We start from the raw sequence: 21,181 nt of genomic DNA, 5'->3' as shown, positions 1-21,181 counted from the left end.
ACCAAGAAGCCTGCACTATTTCACAGTTGCAAAGATACCCTCTGTGCCGCATTATAGATCGGCCTGCATGCTGTCCAGCACCACCCGGTGCAAACTCCCCTCTCAGTGGCATGACAAGAGTTGAGGATGCTAGCTCTCAGCTCTTCCGTGGATGTCTTTTCCAATCAACTTTCACAGATGCCCTGTGGCTCGCTTAGAAATTCACGTGCAACGGACCGACCACATGGGGGAGCAGCTCCTTTGAGCAGCTGGAGGAGTTGACCTAATTTCAGGCTATTTATCATATTTTAAATTATTTCTCTGTGATACATGATTTAATTGAAACTGCCAGAGGGCAGGAAGAAGGGTAAATACTCACAGAAGTGCCTATGTAGAGGGAAATGAAATGTGTGCGTCTATATGATCATATCTTCTTGTCTGTGCTTCTGTCGAATTTTTTCTTTTCATAGAATGAAAAGAAACCCTTAGAAATAGCCTTGTGTCTGTACTCACAATGTTTTTGAGGATATTGCTCATTACACTACACAGTAACTCTTTATGAGGACTCTTGAGAACAATTTACTTCTGATCCTCAGCCTCAAGAATAATTACGATTTTCCTAAAATACTGTTGTTGTTGCTTTTTATCCTAGAGGCAATGAGTAGGTGACTAATTAGGTTGTGTTTGAGAATTGCTTGTTGGAATGCCCTGAATCAAATCTTTTACCCACCCACTTATACAACAAGAGTTTAGGGGTGCTTGGGGGCATTAGTACCCAGGTCAAGTCAGGACATTCTTAGGTTTCCTTTTTCTTTTCCATCCCCTTCACATTTATCATCATTATTCTCCGTATTCCTGTAAATGATCAGAAGTGTCTGTGGGAAAAGGTAGGGGTATAAATAAGTAAATGCGTTGTCGTAGGCCATAGAACACCAGTTTTACTGGCTGCTTTCTTTTCCCCTTTCCAGATTGAGATGCTACCAGATGGGCTGTTTCAGTGCAAAAAGCTGCAGTGTTTACTTTTGGGGAAAAATAGCCTGATGAGTTTATCCCCTCACGTGGGTGAGCTGTCGAACCTTACTCATCTGGAGCTCATTGGTAATTACCTGGAAACACTTCCTCCTGAACTGGAAGGCTGTCCGTCCCTAAAGCGGAGCTGTCTGATTGTAGAGGAGAACTTGCTCAACACTCTTCCTCTCCCTGTGACAGAACGTTTGCAGACGTGCTTAGATAAATGTTGATCCAGAGAGAAAAGAATTTTTAAAAGTGTGCCTCCTGGGCTTTAAATGAGAACTAAAGTTTCCTAAGTTATAAAGATGAAAAATGGGTAATAATTATGACTTGACTATAACCCAATGTCTCGAAAGCAACTCAAGTGTCTAGCCCTAAATTAAACAGGTAAAAAAGTGTTAACACTGAACTAAAGTTTTGTGAATAACTGATCTTTAACTTATTAAGATGTGAGACGTACTCTTCGAGGGTGGCATGGGGGACATGAAATTACTGAATCTCCGCCTTGAGGTTTTTACCTTGAAGATGCGATATCCTTTCATGTCCTTCCCCCCAGTCCCCAGTACTTACTTATTTGCACACTTGTTTTAACTGGCTTCTTCCTGTTTTGATATTTATCACCTAGACCATAAATTCATCAATATGTCCTTGATGTATACTCAACACTGTCTTTGATCTATGGTCTTAAATATTTTTAGGCAGGGTGTACATTGTGCTTCGCAGAATTCCTTCTTGGCTTGATTTTATTTCCTGTCCCAGCCCACTCGAGTCTTCCTTCACCTTGTTTTCTCTTAACAATGGCCAATCCTAACAAAAGCCCCCAAACGAGGGTGAACCCTGAGAAAAGTGCCTGCCTTTGGCCCTTCCATAGAAAAGGACAGGGTACTTAGGACAGGTCACCCTCGGGGCATCCTGAAAATTACTATTTCCTAAAATTAATTCAGACGTATCAGCAGAGCCTTTTTTATTTACTAATAATTTTTCTATTAAATGTAAAACATATACTTTCTATGGCATAATCTTGGATTCAAAATCTGTGAAAATAATTTTTGTAAGGTACAGAGAACACCTGCATTTCTTTAAGAATTCACTGTTAATATACTTGGTTTGGGCTGCTCTCGAGTCGCATATTTGTGTGCATCCTGCTCCAGAATGTTTTTCTACTCTGCAACTAATTACTTTTGGATAACAAAAGCCTTGTGTTTCTGCCCTAAAATATTTGGGGGGTTTCCTTATAAGAGGATGGCCACATCATCTACCTCTCTCTTCCCTAGTTGCTGTGCTATTGTACGGGTACAATTAATTACTTCAAAAACTGTGATGGAGGGGAGAGGTACAGATTTGAATCCTTAAAGTTGATTTCAAAAACACTTGGAGAAATTAAGGCTTACAGCAAAATACTTTTCTTCAAAATCTGCATGATCTCTAGATATGATTATAATGTAAAACATTCCACCTCGATTCAGTATTTAAGAATTCTCAAAGCTCACAAAAAAGTATATCCATTTAACTGAAATTCATCTCATGCCTTTGTCTAACTTCCCTGGAATACATTTTGCTCTCTCTCTCTCTCTCTTTTTTTAATAAAGAGCTTTGTGTTTAGCCTTCTATTATCATGCATATTGTAAAATGAATAAAATCAATGGACTCATTTTGCGGAAATGTACATTCTTACCATGTTTTTCTCTAATGGGTCTAGGCATTATGATGCCTGTCTCATTTTGGATGTTAACTATGAAGTAACCTATTAACTGCATCTAGACAAAACTGGAAAACATTATGGGTGAATACTGTAAGCATGGAATTATGATGTGTGATATGTTGTTTCTTGCTCTGCCCCTCCCAGAAAGATGAAAGTGAGTCTTTAAATGATAGCAAAATGTAGCTCCCCTCACCTACCACACACCCCTGAACTGACACTCAGAGAAAGTAATTGCTTGTGTCAAATGTAAATTGAATAATATGAGCTATAAAACTGTAAACACCAAAAGCTGCCTAAAACATTATTTTTATTCTGAAGGAGAAAGAACAGTGTAAAAATGTTAATTTTTACCAAAACTTGCCTTTAGTCAGAACATTCAAGTTCTCAGGGACCCAGGCATAACTGATGAAACTTTCTTCTAGGACTTTAGAAAACACATTCTGACTATATCTAGGGTTTTTGTTATTTCCATTTTTTTAATGTAAGTTAATGGCCATTTTAATGTTTCACAATAAAATTGTCATGTGTACTGATTGCAGTGTTGGATAGGATTTATCTTAAGTTTTTGGAATATGGAATACAATGCATGGAGAGGTATTTAAATGTTTGTGGCCATATAATTAGCCATCGTTTCTCTGAAAAACTCCACCCCCCTCCTTAAGAAGAGTTTTCAAAACAGATTTCAGATTTGCTACCATTCTCACAAACTAGAACTTCTCCACGGCTAGGCACACTGGTTGTGTTCACCCGCAAAAGTCATTAACTAAATCTTCCTTATCGCTTCTCTCAATTTCTGGAAGCATATTACTTACCATCAGGATCAATAACGAATATTGTAAGCTGCTTTCCAAACACTAGGGTATAGTTACTGGTACAAATCTTGTTCCTTGATGCCATAGTCTTTAGATTTCTGTTTTATTTCAATCTTACACACCAGTGTTTAGGTAGCTTTTGAAATAACATAGCCTCGATGCAATGAACTCTGAGACCACCACTTGACATTTGAAAATGTGGTGTTTGATGCCACCTTTATTGCATTGTTGGAGCAGATCTTCATTTTGCAAGTGTTCATATCCATTTAAGAGGATTTTCAATGAGGAAAATGAAGTTTATTCAATTATGACACTTCAGTTGGCATATGATTTCCAAGAATGCATAGTTCATTTTCAAAAAAAAAAAAAATAGATGGGGATGTTGTTCAGAACAAAGTTGATGACTTATGCCAGCAATGGCATAGGTTCATTTTATTTGCATACGCACACAGACACACACAGATGAGCTTGTGCACACATAGAGACACGCACACCATAGGCAGTTCTGAGCACTGCTGGTGAGGTATGGTGTTCTCTCCCTAACCTACATTAGGATACATCTGTGTGGCACACAGATACTGTGTTTTCATTCTTCATCCTCAGTCTTAATTTTTCTCCCTGGATGTCACCATACTTCACTATCACTTAACAAATGTTTGTGTTAAACAGGGTAAATAGAGATCCGTAGGCTCTCAGCGCTGTGGCGTGGCTTCAGTTTGTGTGGTAAGCTTACTACTGTGCTGTGGTAAGCTGCAGTGAGTTATTTGCATAATATTATTGTTTGAGAGTGACAATATTTGTTTCTGTTCTTCCTGTGTTTCATGATTCAAATTTTGTATGTTTAAGTAGAATATTGCATAATGATGGGTTCAGAAACCATTAAAATAATCAAACAGTTATTCTGTGGGTTTATAGCTTTATTTCCTTGTGTTTTCAATAAAACGCTCCTTCCATCTTCACATTCTCTTAGCATCATCCTAAATGCATAGGTATGTTGCTTCCCCTCTCTACTCACTCACCTCCTTAAAGTTGGTCAGCACTTGTATATAACAGAATAGATTTGTGCTAAAGAACTCGCACTGATACTTGAGCATGTATTTATTTGGGGGGAAGCCAGGGCCTTTAATGAGGCCTAATTGAGTAGTTCCATTTTACCCATCCCTGCAGTATTTAGAGCTGATTGATTCCATGATTTCTCATCCCTACCAAAAGCATGAGAATATAACTGTAAGTCCACTTTGTTTCCAGGAACCGTATATCGCATCAAAATCTGTGTTCATTTCTTTCTGGAAACAAGAGGAAGGCCGATGGGAGGGGGAGGAACTACTTTGTATCCTCGTTTGAATTATGAAGACATTATATACGTGAAATGGTATAAACTCATGACTGTTGGAAAATGTCCTGGATATAATTATTTCTTATCTTCAGTTGAATGTGAAAGCAGTGAAAACCTGCAGACCTGTTTAATTGGTTTCTTCCTGTTTCTGGTCCATCACTCTTACATCCACTGGGAACTATCTGCTCAGTACCTTTGGTAATGGACAACATTCTCCTCAACTTTTATTTTAATATGAACAATTTCATCAACACTAAAGTGTTAACACCGACTATATGAGCTAAAGTACTGAGTTGAGATAGCTTCCAGTTGAACTTAATTCATGTTTAAGTTTTGCATTTGATTTGTATAATACACCACTGCTGAGAAAAAAAAATTATGAATGCCTCCTGCATGTTCTATATTATCTCTAACAGAGATGGTGCAATTTAAAAAATATAAAGGGGCATAGAATTAGAATGGATATGTTTGTGCATATGCGTGTTGTATGTAAACCTAAATATTTATGTTTAAATATTTTTAAAGCTCCTCAAATGTTTCACTCTGTGTGAAATAATGGGCCAATCTTGGGTAGAGACATTTTCTTTGGTTAGCTTCACGGTGAGAGCTGGCATTATCTTTGTCACATATTTTGAAACATATACGTAACCGGGTTTTGCTTCTGGTAATGAATTATTAGAAAATATAAGATTTTTTTTGTAAGTTGAATATTTCTGGCCCTCAGGTTTACCATGTAAATCTGCATTTTGGTGGTGAATCCCTTTGCCTGAGATTCAGTGGTTTTTGGTAACCTTTACTGTTTTAAAGTACCTTTTGTGTAAAACAAAGATTCAATTTTTATAACAAATGGCAAATAAAAACAGATTAAATGTTGGAAGAAGTTGACTGTACTGATTTGTGCCTGTGCTGTTATATGGTTACATCATTCACCAGATGATCAATTTTAGATTTACGTGTGAATCTCATAACAAGAGTTGTAGTTTTCAAAATATGCTACAATGATCACAAAATAACAAGCCCCCAAAAAAGCTGGATTGATCCTAGACAACGATCTTTCTAAATAGGTCAGTCTCTCCAGTGGTGCTCATCCTTGGGGACTGATGCTCACAAAGCACCCCAGTTCTCCCTCTCTTCTTGGCTCTCATTTCTCCATGCACTGTTAGTTTAGCACTAACACTAATATGGACCAGATCAATAAGAAGTAAAGAACTGCAAGACAAAATTTTAAGAAGCTTTAGTAGAGGATCCTTGGGTGGCTCAGTGGTTGAGCATCTGCTTTCGGCCCAGGGCCTGATCCTGGAGTCCTGGGATCGAGTCCCACATCGGGCTCCCTGCGGGGAGCCTGCTTCTCCCTCTGCCTGTGTCTCTGCCTCTCTCTCTGTCTCTCATGAATAAATAAATAAAATCTTTTTTTTTTAAATAAGCTTTAGTAAAGGGGGGAAATGGAATTATTGGGGGAAATAAGCATATGATAGTTCCTTCTGGAGACAAGACTTTCTTCTCTGTCTCCCTCTCAAGCTCATACCCACCCCCCAACCCCCCAACTTACCCTTTCAGGGGCACATTAGAAAGCTGATAAAAGACTCCTCTCTGCTGGAGGACAGAACTCGATGTAAACTGAAGCAGATTGTGAGGGAAAGTGATGCTTCTGACACCAGATGGCCGGATTTTACCCTGGAAATGCGGTACTTCAAGAAAGGCGTGGGCCCACCTCGAAGCTTTGGGAGACCCGCTGAGGGAAGGAGGCCAGCGTCTGACGTAAGACCTCAGCAGCCATTCGGGGACTGCCAGGGCCTCCAGGGCAGTGACCGGGCATGCAGAAGCCACTTTCCCTTCCACGCTGCAACCTGCCTTTCCAGCATGCGGTGAGGGAGGGGTGAGGCTGTGCCCCTGCTGTTGCGGACACGCTCCCCTTCTCCTGGGGTCCTCTCCAATACTGCAGCCTCTGTCCTCCCCTCCCCCCCGGGGCTCTGCAGAAAAGCTGGTTATCCAGAAGCACAGAGGCACACCTTGAACTCGAGCCCTCTGTTCACAAAAGAAGATAGATCTGATGCCAAAGAAAGATGAGAAAGAAAAAGTTCATTTTCTAAAACGCATAAGTTTTTTGTTTTTTGTCTTTTTATTACAATCTCTTCACCCTGTGTCGCCTCCTCATCCTCTGGACTAACTAGAATCATAAGTCCTGCCTCCCAAATACCAATGATTCTATAGGACTGCCTGTGTGCTACTCAGAAGCTTTTCAGATTATTTCTTACAGTAAACACCTTAAATTTTGTTTGCCTTTTTACACAGGTCTATTGTTTGTGCAAGTAAGGCCTGCCACACACCGTTTTTTACTCTCTGCCTCCCTCTGCTGCTGAGCTGAGAGTAAGTCAAATAGAAGTTGACTGGCTTCTACTTCCTCCCCTTTTTATTCTGTTTCTCCTCGCCTTGCCTTTATCAAAGGCAGCCCCCCAAGGTAAGCTCTTGACAATTCAAGGGCCCGCACTTAATCCCAGTGACTCCATCTCAAATGAGATGCACTTGGAAAGCCCCATGCAGAGCCCGACACCAGGACCAGACCAGGTATGTGGGGGCCCTGGGCAGGTAAGAATTTGGCACCTTTTAAAAACCTGCTTTGCATATCTATTCAATATGCATTTGGTAGAGATAAGGCAATTGGTCTTCCATTAGTAAAAGTCATGAACTTTGGGGGCCCTTGAGTGGCTCAGTCAGTTGAGCACCCAACTCTTGATTTCAGTTTAGGTCATGATCTCAGGGTTGTGAGATTGGGCTCCAAGCTCAGCATGAAGTCTGCTTGTCCCTCTCCTTTTCCTCCTCCCCTCACTCTCTCTTCTCTTTCTCTCTTTTAAATAAGTAAATAAAATCTATAAAAATTTATAAAGCATAAACTTTTGTGTCCCTAATTATTCCCTTCTCCCAAAACAAGACTCTCAAGAGTAAGGGACAGCTGGAGGCAGGGGTTGTAGGGCCAATGAGAGTTCTCAAGGCTCATAGCATTTCTGTCAGACACCTCGGGTGAGAATCTCCTCCCAGGCCCCCTGAGCAGGCCTGGCAGCTGCTGGAGTTCACCTCTCCTTTTTCCCCTTGCAAGTACTGAAGCACCTTACTCTCCTAGCCCCCACCCTCTCTCCCTTTCCGGATCTCTCTCCCTCCCTCTTCCTCTACCCCTCCTCTGGTTGTGCTATTTAGCATTTTCCTAATTACATACTCCATGCTTACATATCCTCACCCATTACTAAATGCCATCTTTGAGAATATTAAGTCATACTAAGAATGACATTTTAGCTTGTGCTCACCAGAATAAGTGTCTTTTGCTTAACAAGATGCTCCCCTCCTGAAAGGTGGTTTCTTACCATAATTTCAAATTCCAAATAAGAGACTTCAATATACAGAATGGGAGTAAGACCAATTTGTATTCCTCAGGCCGGTAACCTAAAGAATTGCATATGGAAACCTGACTTAAGGGATCCCTGGGTGGCGCAGCGGTTTAGCGCCTGCCTTTGGCCCAGGGCGCGATCCTGGAGACCCGGGATCGAATCCCACATCGGGCTCCCGGTGCATGGAGCCTGCTTCTCCCTCTGCCTATGTCTCTGCCTCTCTCTCTCTGTGTGTGACTATCATAAATAAAATTAAAAAAAAAAAAAAAAAAAGGAAACCTGACTTAACTGGTCCCCTAATTCCAATTAGTTCATTGGTATTAGTTCTGTGTAAATTAGTACCTGAGGCAAATGTTTAGACCCCAGGAGAACCAAATGCCCCCTGTGTGAGTGGCGTCTTCTAGCCTTTGCCTGAACCGGGTTTGGATTCACACCCTTGTCTTGGTGTCTCTATAGTGCTTCCCAGGGAAACCACCTAGATCATTGTGGGGAGAAGAGAAAAAACAGTCCTGTCACCCTTTTCACAACAGATGGAGCCAGTCTCTGGCAATTGCTCTGTGAAAAGGAAAAGCCTGAAGAAGCAGCCAAGTGGAGGAGAATTGACTCAGTCTGCATCAAGCGGCTCGAGGAAAGCTTCCCAGGCTTGTGATACCTGGGCATCATCAATACATCATGAACCACGTTAATGATTTCAAACTGAGAAAAGATAAAAATCTAATTATTTTGTCCATGCTCCTTCAGCTTGATGTCCACGCCAAAGGGGAAATAGCCTAGTGGAACAGAGCAATAATGTTATTTAGCACCTGCCACATGCCACGTACATAGCAGGCTCTTATTCTGTGCTAGCTCGATCCATCCAATGGTCTTATTTGGTGTGTTATTCCTATTTTACAGATGGGAAGACAGACTTGAAAATGGTAACATTTTCCAAGGTCTCATGACTGTTCAGAAGAGGAATCCTATTCCACCTACAGGTCTGCAAAGCCTGTTCCTACAGAGTTGTAGGTAATGAGCACTTGACCTCAGCACTGTGTCCTCTTGGGCCCCCCGTGGAGTTTGAAGGCTCACAGATGAGGCTCTGGTTTTCAGAGCTCACTGCTCTCTTCCCTTCACTGTAAGCCCCTTGCTTCCTCCTGCTCCAGGTCTGTCCTACTTGTTTTCTCCTGAGCCAATGAGTCACTTCCTGTCCATTTCATTTGCTCCCTCATTCCCAAATGTAATTCTAGAATTTTAGAACTTTCCAGCTGGAAGGAACCATATAGACTTTTCTGAAGAAAACCTAACTGGTTCGTTTGAGATCACAGACCCACTGTCTGAGGGAGCTGGCACCTAGCTGTTTGTCCCCTCCGTTGAGTACTCTTTGCACTCTGTGGGCTGGTCCTCAGAAGCACTGAAAATCTGTATTTAACCAGAGTGGAAGGGCTGAGATTAGCACCCAGGCCACCTCCCTAACTCCAGTCCTGTGCCTCTGCTAACAAGCTGCATTCATCTGAGCTGCGTCTTGCATCTTGATAACAACCCCTCCCTGTGCACAGTGCATTACTGGGCGCTAAGCACTTTAGGTTCCTGTCCCCATTTCACCTACAAGAAAACTAGGCTCCAAAATAGACATCTTCAATAGTCACCATATTGAGCATCTGCCATAGACTTTATAAATATCCTTAATGCTTAGAACATACTAAGATAGGCATTATCTCCACTTTAAATGGAAAAAGAAATAGGTCCAGGCAAGTTAAATGACCTATTAGGTTCTATAAGAGATTGCCTAGGTTTGGGCGGAGCCAGGTTTTGAACTGGGGACTCTGTAGCACTAAATCTCCACTTGTTCTATAGTGCACACTGCCATGGTCGTATGGCAAGGGTTGTGAGTCTAGCTGAGGATTTCGGCATCTAATACAATTTTCTATCCTTTATGATGTACGGGCTCTGAATAATCTGGAAAAAGATTGACATACATACACGCACATGCACAGACACAGCTTCAAACACCCTTTAGCGTAAATATAAAACTTCATCCAAAGCGCGAATGTATTTTTAAATGTGGTTATTTTTGAAAAATGCTGTTTTTATTGAAATGTCCTAACCTAAACCCTGAGCACATTTGCAATCATTAGGAGAATGGCATGCCACTGTGAATTTTGAGTCCTGTGGGAGATGTTGGATAAAGACCCTCATCCCGTTAAGAGGAGTTGTTGACATTTTGGTTTTTGTTTCAAGGTACAGATGAGGCTCACAGTCAGTTTGGGTCTTACAACAGAATTGCAGTTTGACTCTCCGAGAGTCCTGGTTTATTATACGGAAATGCTGGCAGACATTTTAGACTTGCAAAATGACTACCAATCACGGTGCAGGCTAAATTCGTTCTGCTGATTTAGACATTTGGAGGAGCGGGTTATGCTGTCCTTATTGAATTCATGCCATGCTCCAGATAAGAAGCTGTGTTTCTCACCCCAAGCTGATGGTGTGTCCCTCCCTGGCTTTGCCTTTTAGCTGAGTGCACAGCTGAACATGGAAAAAAGCCTTAACCCAAGCAAAGAACCCACTCCCTAAAGCACTGATTCCCTTGGCATTTGCCTTTGGCTTCTTCAAAATGCCTGCCTTTCAAGGCAAGTGGCATGTCGGGTCAGCTGTCTCTGGAGTCCGTGCACACAGTGGGACTACAGTGCTTACATGGTGCCTGTCCTCCACTCTCCACTGAGCTCTGCTAAGGAAGGGAAGCTTACTTACCAGACAACTTGGTGCAATCACATTAGTTGTTTTTATATTCTTCTAGAAGATGAAAGAAATTAGCCCCCTTTTTTTTTTCTGGTGGTAAGTCTAATTCCTTCAGCTTAGAAAAGAAGCTCCATGGGGAATTTTTTTTGCGAGGATGGAAATGAGCCAGATGGCTTGGGTGCTGTCTCTGCATAACCAGCGGAGACCCTGGCTGGGCCCATGCCTGAAATATATGTAGGAAAATAACACATTTCTCCCTCAGGGGAATCTGGTGGTGCTGAGGATGCTGGAGGCTGGCTCATCAGGGGAGAGGATGTGGGCTCCCTGTGACTTCTGGAATTTAGCATCTGCCCTCAGGATGGCATTTCCAGCATGATCTGCATATATCAGCATGCTCAGGGGCCGGGCCTAACTGAGCCTAATGAGAGGGTGAACTGAGGTGTTCCCTAGGGTGCCTGCGACTCTACTGTTCTGATCTACATGGAATGCTCAGTGAGTAGGAACTGTTGATTAGGGTTAATGTTAATTTTCTTAAGAGTTTGAGTACATCATACATTTATTTTTGAGCTTTTGAAATGACTCATTTTTATGGCATATGAATAAGACTTTTATTCACTAAAGGACCTAAAGCATAATAGCAAACGAAGGAGGTTGGGATTATTTTAAAGCGCTCCCTGCCATGCCTCCGCACCAGGAGGGCCTTCATCACGCTCAGGCTACAGTTCCCAGTAATGACAAATGTCCTGAGGTTGCACAGGTGAAGAGCTGTCCTGTGAGGTACTTGACCCTCTTGGGCTTTAGCCCCAAAGCCGGAAATCTGAGCTAACCCATCACCACTGGCACTGAGCCCAGAGTCTGACTTGGGGCCCATGGATACCTCCAAGTTTTCAGTTCTCGGGTTTCTGTTCCATGGGGCTCTGGGCCTCAGTGTCCAAGCAGCAGACACGCTCAGTGGGAGAGCCGTACCTCCGGTCTTAGTTGGGCTGGGACATGTCGGCTTCTCCCTGCATTTAGGGTACAGCTCCAACCAGGCTGCCAGCTCCCACACCAAATCGTGTGGCCGTCGGCCTCACCAGGCCCTGTGTGGGCTGTCCTGGAACTGTGTGCTGTGCACCTCTCCTCTGTGCCCTGGTGCCCAGCTCAGGACTGTTCCAGGGCTGGGCTTGGGCTCCCTTGTGTCTCAAAGAAGAGAAAGCAAGATCATTGTCCTACACAGGCGGCCAAGCAGCAGGCTACCAGGGAAGGCGCTGAGCTCCACCCTGGCTTGGAGTCCTCTCTCCACCAGTCACATTTATATCTCTGAGCCTCAGTTTCCTCTTCCATAAAATGTGAACTCTAGTCTACAAATATCAAGTGTCCGCTCCTACAGCTGCTGCCCTAAGTGTTGAGGATTCAGTGGGATCAACGGGGACAAGAGAAACAGGGCCCCATCTTCATGGCAGCATGACTCTAGGAGGATTCCATGAGATTATCTAAAATGCTGAGCCTCCTGTCTGACCCTAGTAGGTGCTCTCTTCGGGTTAGCTCTGATGACTTTTCCTCCAAATATGGTAGAAACTCTCTTAAAACCAGCCCTTTCCCACCTCGATCTTGCATATGTATTCTTCTTTGCCTAGAAGGCTCTTCCTTGCTCCCTTGGCCTAGCTAACTCCTGTTCATCCAGTTCTTGAGGTAAAACGTCACTTCATCAGTGTAGCGCCTCCCCAACCAGGTCCATGTTCAGGGTCCCCTGTCGTGTGTTCTCATTGCAACTGACACTCTACTTTGAGGTATCCATCACCTCAGTGACTTACTTGTTAAATGTCTGTGTTCCTGACTAGATTGTAAAACTGGTGTGGACAGCATCCGTAGCTACCAGAAGTCTTGGCTCCCGGCTTTGAGATGCTCAACAAGTATCTGACCATCTGACTGGCTGACATGTGAATGGGATGTTCTCTTCCAAATGAAAAAAGTATCCTGGATCAGAAAAAGGAGAACCTCATCCATCAGGAGCACATGGGCCCTTTCTTTCCTCCCTCTCTTCTCTGGCCTAACATGAAGAGGAAGGATAGCCAAGAGATGGCTGAAAAAACAGGCCTTGCCCTGGGCAGCACCTACACATCCCTGGAGGCAATTGGGTAGCCAAGTCACAGTGAAGAGGATGGTATGTTGGGTTGCCCATTGGTAACAGGATTTATCCATCACCACTCAGGGTGCTGCTGAGAACAGGGCAGTAGGAGTCTCTTTTGGGACCATGTACCATAGTCACAGCATTAGCTGCCCCCACCCACAACCAGGCAGTGTGATTTAAAGGAAAAAGCCTTGTCTCTGTAACCAGATAGAAGCTTTGAACAAATTAAATCCAGCGCCACATGGCCAGAATGACAGCACAAATGTAACTGTGTTGACTTCATACTGTCAGGCGGTATGAAAGGTGTCCCCAGCCTCAGTACACTGAGAGAGAGACTTCCGCAAACACAGTCGTTTACGTGTGACTCACTGCAAATGTTAATGTTCTTGACCTTTGGGGCCCTGTGGGATTTAACACAGCAGCGATGTGACCTGACCCCAGTGGTTTTCTTTTGGCCAGAATCCAAATGCTCTGGGCAGTGCTGGACTTCCCACATGCATTCCTGCAAGCCCACCGTATGGAACTACGTGGCAGTCCTCTTTGCCAGGCCTTTCCTTCAACTTCCATGTGTCTTTGCCCACGCTGTTCTCTCCACCAGAAGTTCCTTCCATCCATGGAAATATGTAATAGTATCTGTCATCTATCTACCTGTCATCATCTATCTGTGTATCTGTCAAGCCTACATTTATTCTTCAAGACGAAGATGAAATATCATTTTGTCTCCAACACCTTCTCCTACCACTTTCCTTCTCCGAAATTGTAGTTAGGTGCTTTTATTCTGAATAACTATGTAATGAGTTTATTTATAGATTTCCTCCTCACTAAACTGATGACAGAAACCAAATCTTGTTCCTTTTTTTTTTTTTTTAATCCCCTTCAACAAGTACAGTGTGTCGCATGTTGCAGGTGCAGAATAAGTAAATGGCAGAAAGCCAGGCATCGGCAAACTGTGTCATGGGGCCAGTGGGTTAGCCAGGATGCCTAACTGCAGAAACTACTAGTGGGTACTTTTGTGGATAGACTGTGAAAACGATAAAGTCATTGAAGGCTTGTGGGCAAAGAAACAGCATAAGGAAGTAGAACATTGGGTACAGTATTTGAAGATGCAATGCGTATGCTGAAATTAAAGGATGAATATCTTACACCCATTCTACAGATGAGAAAACTAAGGCTCGAGGAAGTTAAATGTTTTACCAAAACACACAGAGCTAGTAAGCAAAGCAATCTGCTTTAGTAGATCTGATTTCAGATCTGATTTTAGACGCTATGCAAAAACTCAACCAAATCTGGAAACGCTCCCTTGAACTTGGGTGCTCCTTCAGCACTTGACTCTACTACCTCTAATTCTGTATCATAGTGAAATAAAGTCCAGCATTGCATGCCCTAAACCTCGGGCACCCCACCCCATCACAGAAATCTCAATCGCACATACACGCAATTCTCTGACTTCAGGCTGAATTTTAGGGTCGAACACATCTGAAAACGTCTGTGTGGTTCAGAGTGAACTCTGAAATGAAAAGTTCCCACCCAAACCACTGAATAACATCCTGTTGTTTTCATCAAATCTATGCAGTAACTCCTTTGATTTGGCTTTCGTTTGGAATAATCTGTCCATTGCCATTTTTCTGAAACATTCAGAACAAGATACAATCTCATTATGGTCGGCTACATAGAGTGGACCTTTCAGAGCATAAAGAAACATCTGTCCTCCATCTGCAGTGCCTAGAAAATAGGGCTTTCAATGGAGTACATTGTAGGACGCTAACGCTTTTTAAAAGGCAAAAGATCTATTTCTACTAAAATCTCAGTAAATGTCTCTAACAGAGTATTTTCATCTTACAAACTGTTTTCCAAAGAGCATTTCAAAGAGCAGAGGGTTTAAGAGCATAATCTCTAGGTTCAGCCAGACCTGGTTCAAATACTTGTTCTGTCATAGACTAGCTGCGTGATCTGAACTTAGGCCTGATGATTTTAAGTTTTTCTGGGACATAAAATAGATTTTAAGTTTTTCTGGGACATAAAATAGAATCATAATACCTACCCGAGGCGATACTGTTTTCAAAGAGATGGGCCACAGCAGAGCACGAAGTAAACACCAGTTCTTGTTTCTGCTTTGTTACTGCAGTTGTTCATACCAGGGGCAGAACGGCCTGATTTCCGCTGCAGTTGAAAGAACACGGCATCTGGAACGAGAAGACCTGAATTTGCACTCCACCTCGGCCCCGCTTACTAGGTGTGTGACCTTGGGGAAATCACGGAATCCTTCTCCACGCAGCTCCCTCATCTGTAAAACAAGGAAAATAAAAATAGCTAACTCACCGGTAAGGATCATGAGGTGCAAATGAGGTGGTTTATATGAATTCACTTTGCCAGCTGCTAAGCTGTGTGTGTGTGGACTTGTTATTGTTAGTATTGTAGGACTGAATGTTTGTGTCACCTCAAAATGCAAATGTTAAAACCTTAACCTCCAATGTGATGATATTAGGAGGTGGGGCCTTCTAAGGTAATTAGGTGAGGTCATGAGGATGGGGCCTCCAGGATGAGATCAGGGTCCTTAAAGAAGAGGAAGAGGGGCACCTGGCAGGCTCAGGTGGAGGACCTTGCAACTACTGATCTCGGGGTTGTGAGTTCGAGCTCCATGTTTGGTGTAGAGATTACTTAAGTAAATAAAAGCTTAAAAAAAGAAGAGGGGGAGGAAAAGCTCAGAGCTCGCTCGCTCTCTTTCTCTTTCTTTCTTGTGATGGGCAGGAAGTCAGCCAGGAAGAGAGCCCTCACCAGGAACTGAATTGGTGACACCTTGATCTTAGACTGCAAACCTCTGCAACTGTGAGAACTCTTTACTGTTTAAGCCACTCAGTCTATGGTATTCTGTTGAAGCAGCCCAAACTGTGACAATAACACCACCAGAACTGAAGAACATACCTAGTTTTTGTTTTTGTTTTTTTTTGGGGGTGGGGGTGGGGGTGGATTTCGATTTATAAAAATCTGAGTGGAGCACCTGGGTGGCTTAGTCAGTTAGGCATCTGACTCTTCACTTCAGCTCAGGTCCTGATCTCAGGCTCGTGGAATCAAGCCCTGCATCCAGCTCCACACTCATCTCGGAGTCGGCTTGAGATTCTCTCTCTCCCTCTCCTCTGCCCCTCCTCCTGCTTGCACTCTCTCTCTCTAAAATAAATAAATCTTTAAAAAAACAAAACAAAACCTAGTTATGTTCTTGAGTGATCATAAACTGACTTCCAGTTAGCCACAAAAGTAGGGATTCTGGGGATGGACTAAGGCAGCGCACATAAAAGTAGAATGTCTACTCTTCCAACAAAACTTCACCATCTCTGTGTCTGTATTAGACTGGGCCTCTGTGAGTACTTAAAACGTGGCCTGGTAAGGAGTTCACATGTCTGAAGAGGTGCTGAGACAGAGAAGGGTTGTCGTCTGTGGTTTCCGCCTATTGGGTGTGTTTTCGATGTTATAACGTTAGTCAGATTTCACCTCCCACCCCCTCCTAGAGCATTTAGAGCAACTAGCAGTTCAGCCATCTCCACCCTCCTGGTTCCCTGCTCCCCTCCGTCCTTCCCAGAGGGTGGAAGTCGTTGGGCCTGGGACTATGATATAAACCAGACTTACGTTGAATCTCGCCTCCAAAACTTTCTAGCTGTTTCACTTTGGGCAAGTCACTTACCCTTTCTACAGTTCAGTTTTTTCACTGTAAAATGAGAGAGAATAATAACCATCTCCCAGGGAGTTGGGAGAAAATTAAGTAAGATAGTACCTTTAAAATTCTTGGAGCCCTATCTGACAGTAGATAGGTATTCATCAGTTTCCCCTCCCTTTCTCTGAGCTCTCTTCCCACCCACTTCTCATTCCTTATACTTGATTATTGATACCTCTCTGGAACCCGTGGTGAGGCAATTGCTAACTGTATCAGTAGCTACTTCGGTGAGCCTGCAAGAAAGTGTCCCTGGGGAAACATTCATCAGTACTCCTAAACTAAAACTCCTGCCCCAAGCTTTTATGAATGCTATGGCTTTGGAATATCTCAGTTAAAACAACAGACTCCTATGGAATACATTTGTTCCTTGAGTATTTGAAAGTGTGGTGGTGTGTGTGTGTGTGTGTGTGTGTGTGTGTGTGTTTAAGCTTGGATATTCACATGCTATCAGGTGGATGCACAAAAACAGGCAACCCTTGTGTAAGATGAAATGAAACGGGGCCACTCATGTCAAGGGATTTTTTAATGGACCCAGGAGGCCATTAGGGAGATGGGCCTTATGCATGTCCTCACCTGGTGGAACCATGAACTTATGAACCAGGCCAAACAGCAAATATTCCAAGGACCTATCACAAACACCTGCAACTTCCTTCAGTAAGAGACTTATAGCTTTAGTGACCAATTATATTCAGGCAAGACTGGCTTTCTGCCACCAACGCCAATCAAAACATTTTTTAATTTCTTTTTTCAATAAAAAATTTTTGTATACAGCATATACAGGCATTCCCTTTTGTCTTTTAAATCTTTTTTGGCGGGGAAGGGAGGCGTTACTTGGGTTGCTGCCTGAATCTGTGTTTCCTGAATTGCAATTCTGAGACTTCAAATAAATGCTTTTGCTTTTATGCTAGCTCTGCCTCTTTTCTCAGTTGACATATCCGGTGTCTGGAGACGCAGGATCTGAAGTGACACACTACCTCAACTTGGTGCTGCTGTTGGACCAGCAAGGTAACTGCTTGAACCTTTTGTGCTATGTCGTCTCCCCACAGCCCAAGCTCCTGTGCCCAGTCCTCCTGGCTCTGAACCTCCCCCTTGGTTGTGGTTCTAGCCTCTCTTCGGGTGTCATTTTGCTGCTGGCTTGTACAGAGGAGTGAAACTCCTCTGACCCAATTCTGTTAGGTAGAATTTCTCACAGGGGATTCACACATCCTTGTCTGACTCCATCCAGGACTCACAGGGGATTAACACTTTCCCATCCAGAGTTATCTGGGGGAGTGCTCTACCTTTAAAATTGCATTGGTCACTTTGGAGATCCTTTGACATTCTGAAATTCATTTATTTGCATGCACAGCTAGAAAGGCATATAACCAAGTAAAATAAGTATAACCAAGCATACTTCAGTTGGTATTCGGAGGCCTCCAAGCAATCAAATGACTCAAAACTCTCTTCCTTACAATAGACTAATCCTGGCTTTCTAAAGACAACTCTGACCTTCCCCAGAGTAGAAAGGAGATGGGAAAGCTTTCTGGAGCTCCTGAACCAACCACTGTCACTGCTACTTCTCCTCTGTGTTCTTTCCCCCAACTTCTACCTATATACCCCAAAGTAGCTGTGCTTCTCATCTACAACAACCTTGAAGCCCCTCTGAATCTTCCACTCAGTCAAGTGCCCTTTGAGATAAACTCTAATGAAGGGGATTCAGGAACTCCTTTTTGTTTCTCATCACCCCTGGACTAAAGCTAAATTATGAGCTATTACTGAAGAATTTCCTAATACCCATCAAGACCCTCTAGAGTTTGCTTAAAAAAAAACCCTGGTCATTCAAACTTATAAACCTAGTAATTTTGATCTCTACCAACTTACTCATATGCTTGTTAAGTGAAAGCCATGCTGGGTAAACTTGAACTTAGATCAATCTACCTTAAAGGGGCACCGTTAAAAGAGAGGAATCCAAACTACTGGGAGACAATAGAATATGCCCTTTGATTGATGTACAGAAGTTTCTTTTTTTTTTTTTTAAAGATTTTATTTATTTGAAAGAGAGAAAGAGAGTGACAGAGAGAGAGAGAGAGAGAGAGAGAGAACATGCACAGGAGCTGAGGCAGAGGGAGAAGCAGACTCCCCACTGAGCAGGGAGCCCAATGTGGAGCTTGATCCCAAGACTCTGGGATCATGTCCCAAGCCAAAGGCAGACACCCAACCAACTGAGCATCTCTGTATATTTGGTCTTCTAAAAGACCAGTGATTTCAAAAAACAGTTCTAAAAGGATCCTTATAACATACAAATAATAGAAAAGCCTTTAATAAAAGAATTTGGCCATCTAAGCTAGTAGCCCTAACTTTGTCCATATGCTAAAACCATAATTTGGATCCAACTATTCTTATTGAGTGTCATACCTGAGGCATGGCTAAAATTCAAAACAAAACAAAACAAAAATAAAAACGATTATGTAAAAAAAAAAAAACGATTACATCTCTGTATCTGTATGCGTATATGGATATGTTAGAGATATGTGGTATTGTTCTACTTCAGAATTGTATTGCCAAAATTAGTTCATAAAAGAGCTCTATTTAATTGGCTTAAGAAAAGTCAAGTGCTTATAAAATAAGTATTTTTTAAGATTTTATTTATTTATTCATGAGAGACACACAGAGAGAGGCAGAGACATAGGCAGAGGGAGAAGCAGGCTCCCCAAGGGTGGAGCCTGATGTGGAACTTGATCCCAGGACCCCAAGATCACAACTGGAGCCAAAGGAAGACACTTAACCACTGAACTACTCAGGTGCCCTAAATTAACTATTCTTAAAGTTCTCAGAAGTATAATAAAAACTAACCCAAAATTTTTTCAAGTTCATATAATATAAAATAATCTTTAATAAATAAAAGCTAATTCAAATTTGTTGGCTTAATCCTGTCTTCAGAATTATCAGCATTAAATATAATGAGATCAACCACTTTTTTTTTAAACCTGGGTTTACTAGTCAAGTAAGCTCATATTATCTCTATAATACAAAATTTGTCAGCAACAGCAAAAAATGACTTAAAATGATAATTAGCTGTATAATGGTTAATCCAAGTGTAATTACTAAAAACAGGTAATTTAAATAAATATAAATAAGATCAAAGCATATACTAAGTTTAAACTAAATCATGGATATTCATTGAATATCTAAATTATCTTTCCAAATAAGACAAACAACAAATGCCAAACATAAGTTTACCTACTTTTGGCTTTTTATTTTTTAATGTTCTTTTTTTTTTTTTTTTTTTTTTTATGATAGTCACACAGAGAGAGAGAGAGAGAGAGAGAGAGGCAGAGACACAGGCAGAGGGAGAAGCAGGCTCCATGCACCGGGAGCCCGACATGGGATTCGATCCCAGGTCTCCAGGATCGCGCCCTGGGCCAAAGGCAGGCGCTAAACCACTGCGCCACCCAGGGATCCCTACTTTTGGCTTTTTAATTTAAATTTTAAAATATTATGAGAAAAATAGTTTCATAAAATGAAAAATTAAATGTACACATGGGATAGATTAAAAATAGAAAATATGTGTCAGTTTATTAAACTCTTATTTCAGCTACTTACATAGTCGTATATGTGTATGTGCTGGGACATAACACACACTATGTTTCCTGCTGTGGAAGGATCCAGCATATTAAAAAGCCATTTTTCTTAATACCGCAGTAAACTGAGCAACAGAAGGTCTACGCAGCCAGCTGAAAAGGCCAATACCAAACCACCACCCTTTCTGTCCTGCAGACCCGTGGTAACTCCTCAAGGCCAGGCTGTAATCACTGTTTGATGGGTTCGTACTTTGTTGCCTTGTCTTTTCAGATGTACAGCCTGGCAACATTCCTTGTTTACAAGGAACTTCCCCCATTTCTTGTAACTACTTGCAAGGCTGGGGATTCTGGTGGTGGTTGCCCTGGTATGCACAGCTCTGTCATCAGTGTAGGAGCTGTCCCATCTTTCAAATCTTTATTCTAACTCAATTTAGAACAACTGTCCTCAGCAACAGTATGGGGATCCTATTGCCCTTGCCTGTTCTATCATTTCCAGACTAGCAGAGCAATGTCAGGATGCGTCTGTAGACAAATAAATCTCACCCTGTAATTTTCCTAGAAGTATATGGCTTATTTTAACTATACTATGTAGAAGGAATTTATATTCATTTAATGCAATGCATAAGCAATTATACTATCCTGTAACAGTAAATCTGTTAATTATTCTGTAACAACTGCCAAACATCACTTCTTTTCTAGATAAGTTTTTGAAATTAAAAAACGACCACTTGAGGGGCCACTGGGTGGCTCTGCCTTCAGCTCAGGTCATGATCTCAGGGTCCTGGGATGAACGCTGCTTCCAGGCTCCCTGCTCAGTGGGGAGTCTGCTTCTCCCTCTCCCTCAGTCTCTCCCCCTGCTTATGCTCATGC

The 21,181-nt window shown here is 42.4% G+C and overlaps 1 protein-coding gene and 1 long non-coding RNA gene across 18 annotated transcripts in view; one reads left to right on the top strand and one right to left on the bottom strand.

Annotated features, from left to right (window-relative positions):
- LOC111096405 overlaps positions 1 to 16,106 on the bottom strand; it is a 46,219-nt gene extending 30,113 nt beyond the window's left edge. Inside the window, exons 1-3 of one of the 2 annotated variants that reach the window (XR_005361290.1) lie at positions 16,044 to 16,106; positions 15,087 to 15,329; positions 1,086 to 1,179 (exon numbers count right to left, since the gene is read on the bottom strand). This is a non-coding gene — a long non-coding RNA (uncharacterized LOC111096405). Of the gene's footprint in view, positions 1 to 1,085; positions 1,180 to 15,086; positions 15,330 to 15,364; positions 15,684 to 16,043 lie in introns of those variants that run through there. The other variant, XR_005361289.1, reaches the window with a different exon arrangement.
- The window catches only part of LRRC8B (leucine rich repeat containing 8 VRAC subunit B), a 104,099-nt gene that overhangs the window by 69,135 nt on the left and 13,783 nt on the right, over positions 1 to 21,181 (top strand). For 3 of the 16 annotated variants that reach the window (XR_005361279.1, XR_005361277.1, XR_005361280.1), the window contains exons 5-11: positions 948 to 1,077; positions 7,133 to 7,207; positions 9,115 to 9,225; positions 11,198 to 11,427; positions 12,756 to 13,078; positions 15,171 to 15,366; positions 17,660 to 17,756. Coding sequence is in view for 4 of the 16 variants with exons in the window: in XM_038541444.1 (XP_038397372.1) it covers positions 948 to 1,220 (273 nt within the window). In the remaining 12 variants the exon portion in view is untranslated. Of the gene's footprint in view, positions 1 to 947; positions 5,718 to 6,397; positions 6,878 to 7,132; positions 7,208 to 9,114; positions 9,226 to 11,197; positions 11,428 to 12,755; positions 13,079 to 13,504; positions 13,780 to 15,170; positions 15,367 to 15,793; positions 15,961 to 17,659; positions 17,757 to 21,181 lie in introns of those variants that run through there. The other 13 variants (XM_038541444.1, XM_038541443.1, XM_038541445.1 and 10 more) reach the window with 11 other exon arrangements.

Source organism: Canis lupus, chromosome 6 (assembly GCF_011100685.1).
Source record: "Canis lupus familiaris isolate Mischka breed German Shepherd chromosome 6, alternate assembly UU_Cfam_GSD_1.0, whole genome shotgun sequence".
NCBI classification, from domain to species: domain Eukaryota; kingdom Metazoa; phylum Chordata; class Mammalia; order Carnivora; family Canidae; genus Canis; species Canis lupus.
The sequence above is the reverse complement of the archived record's forward strand: the minus strand, read 5'-3'. Positions and strand labels throughout refer to the sequence as shown.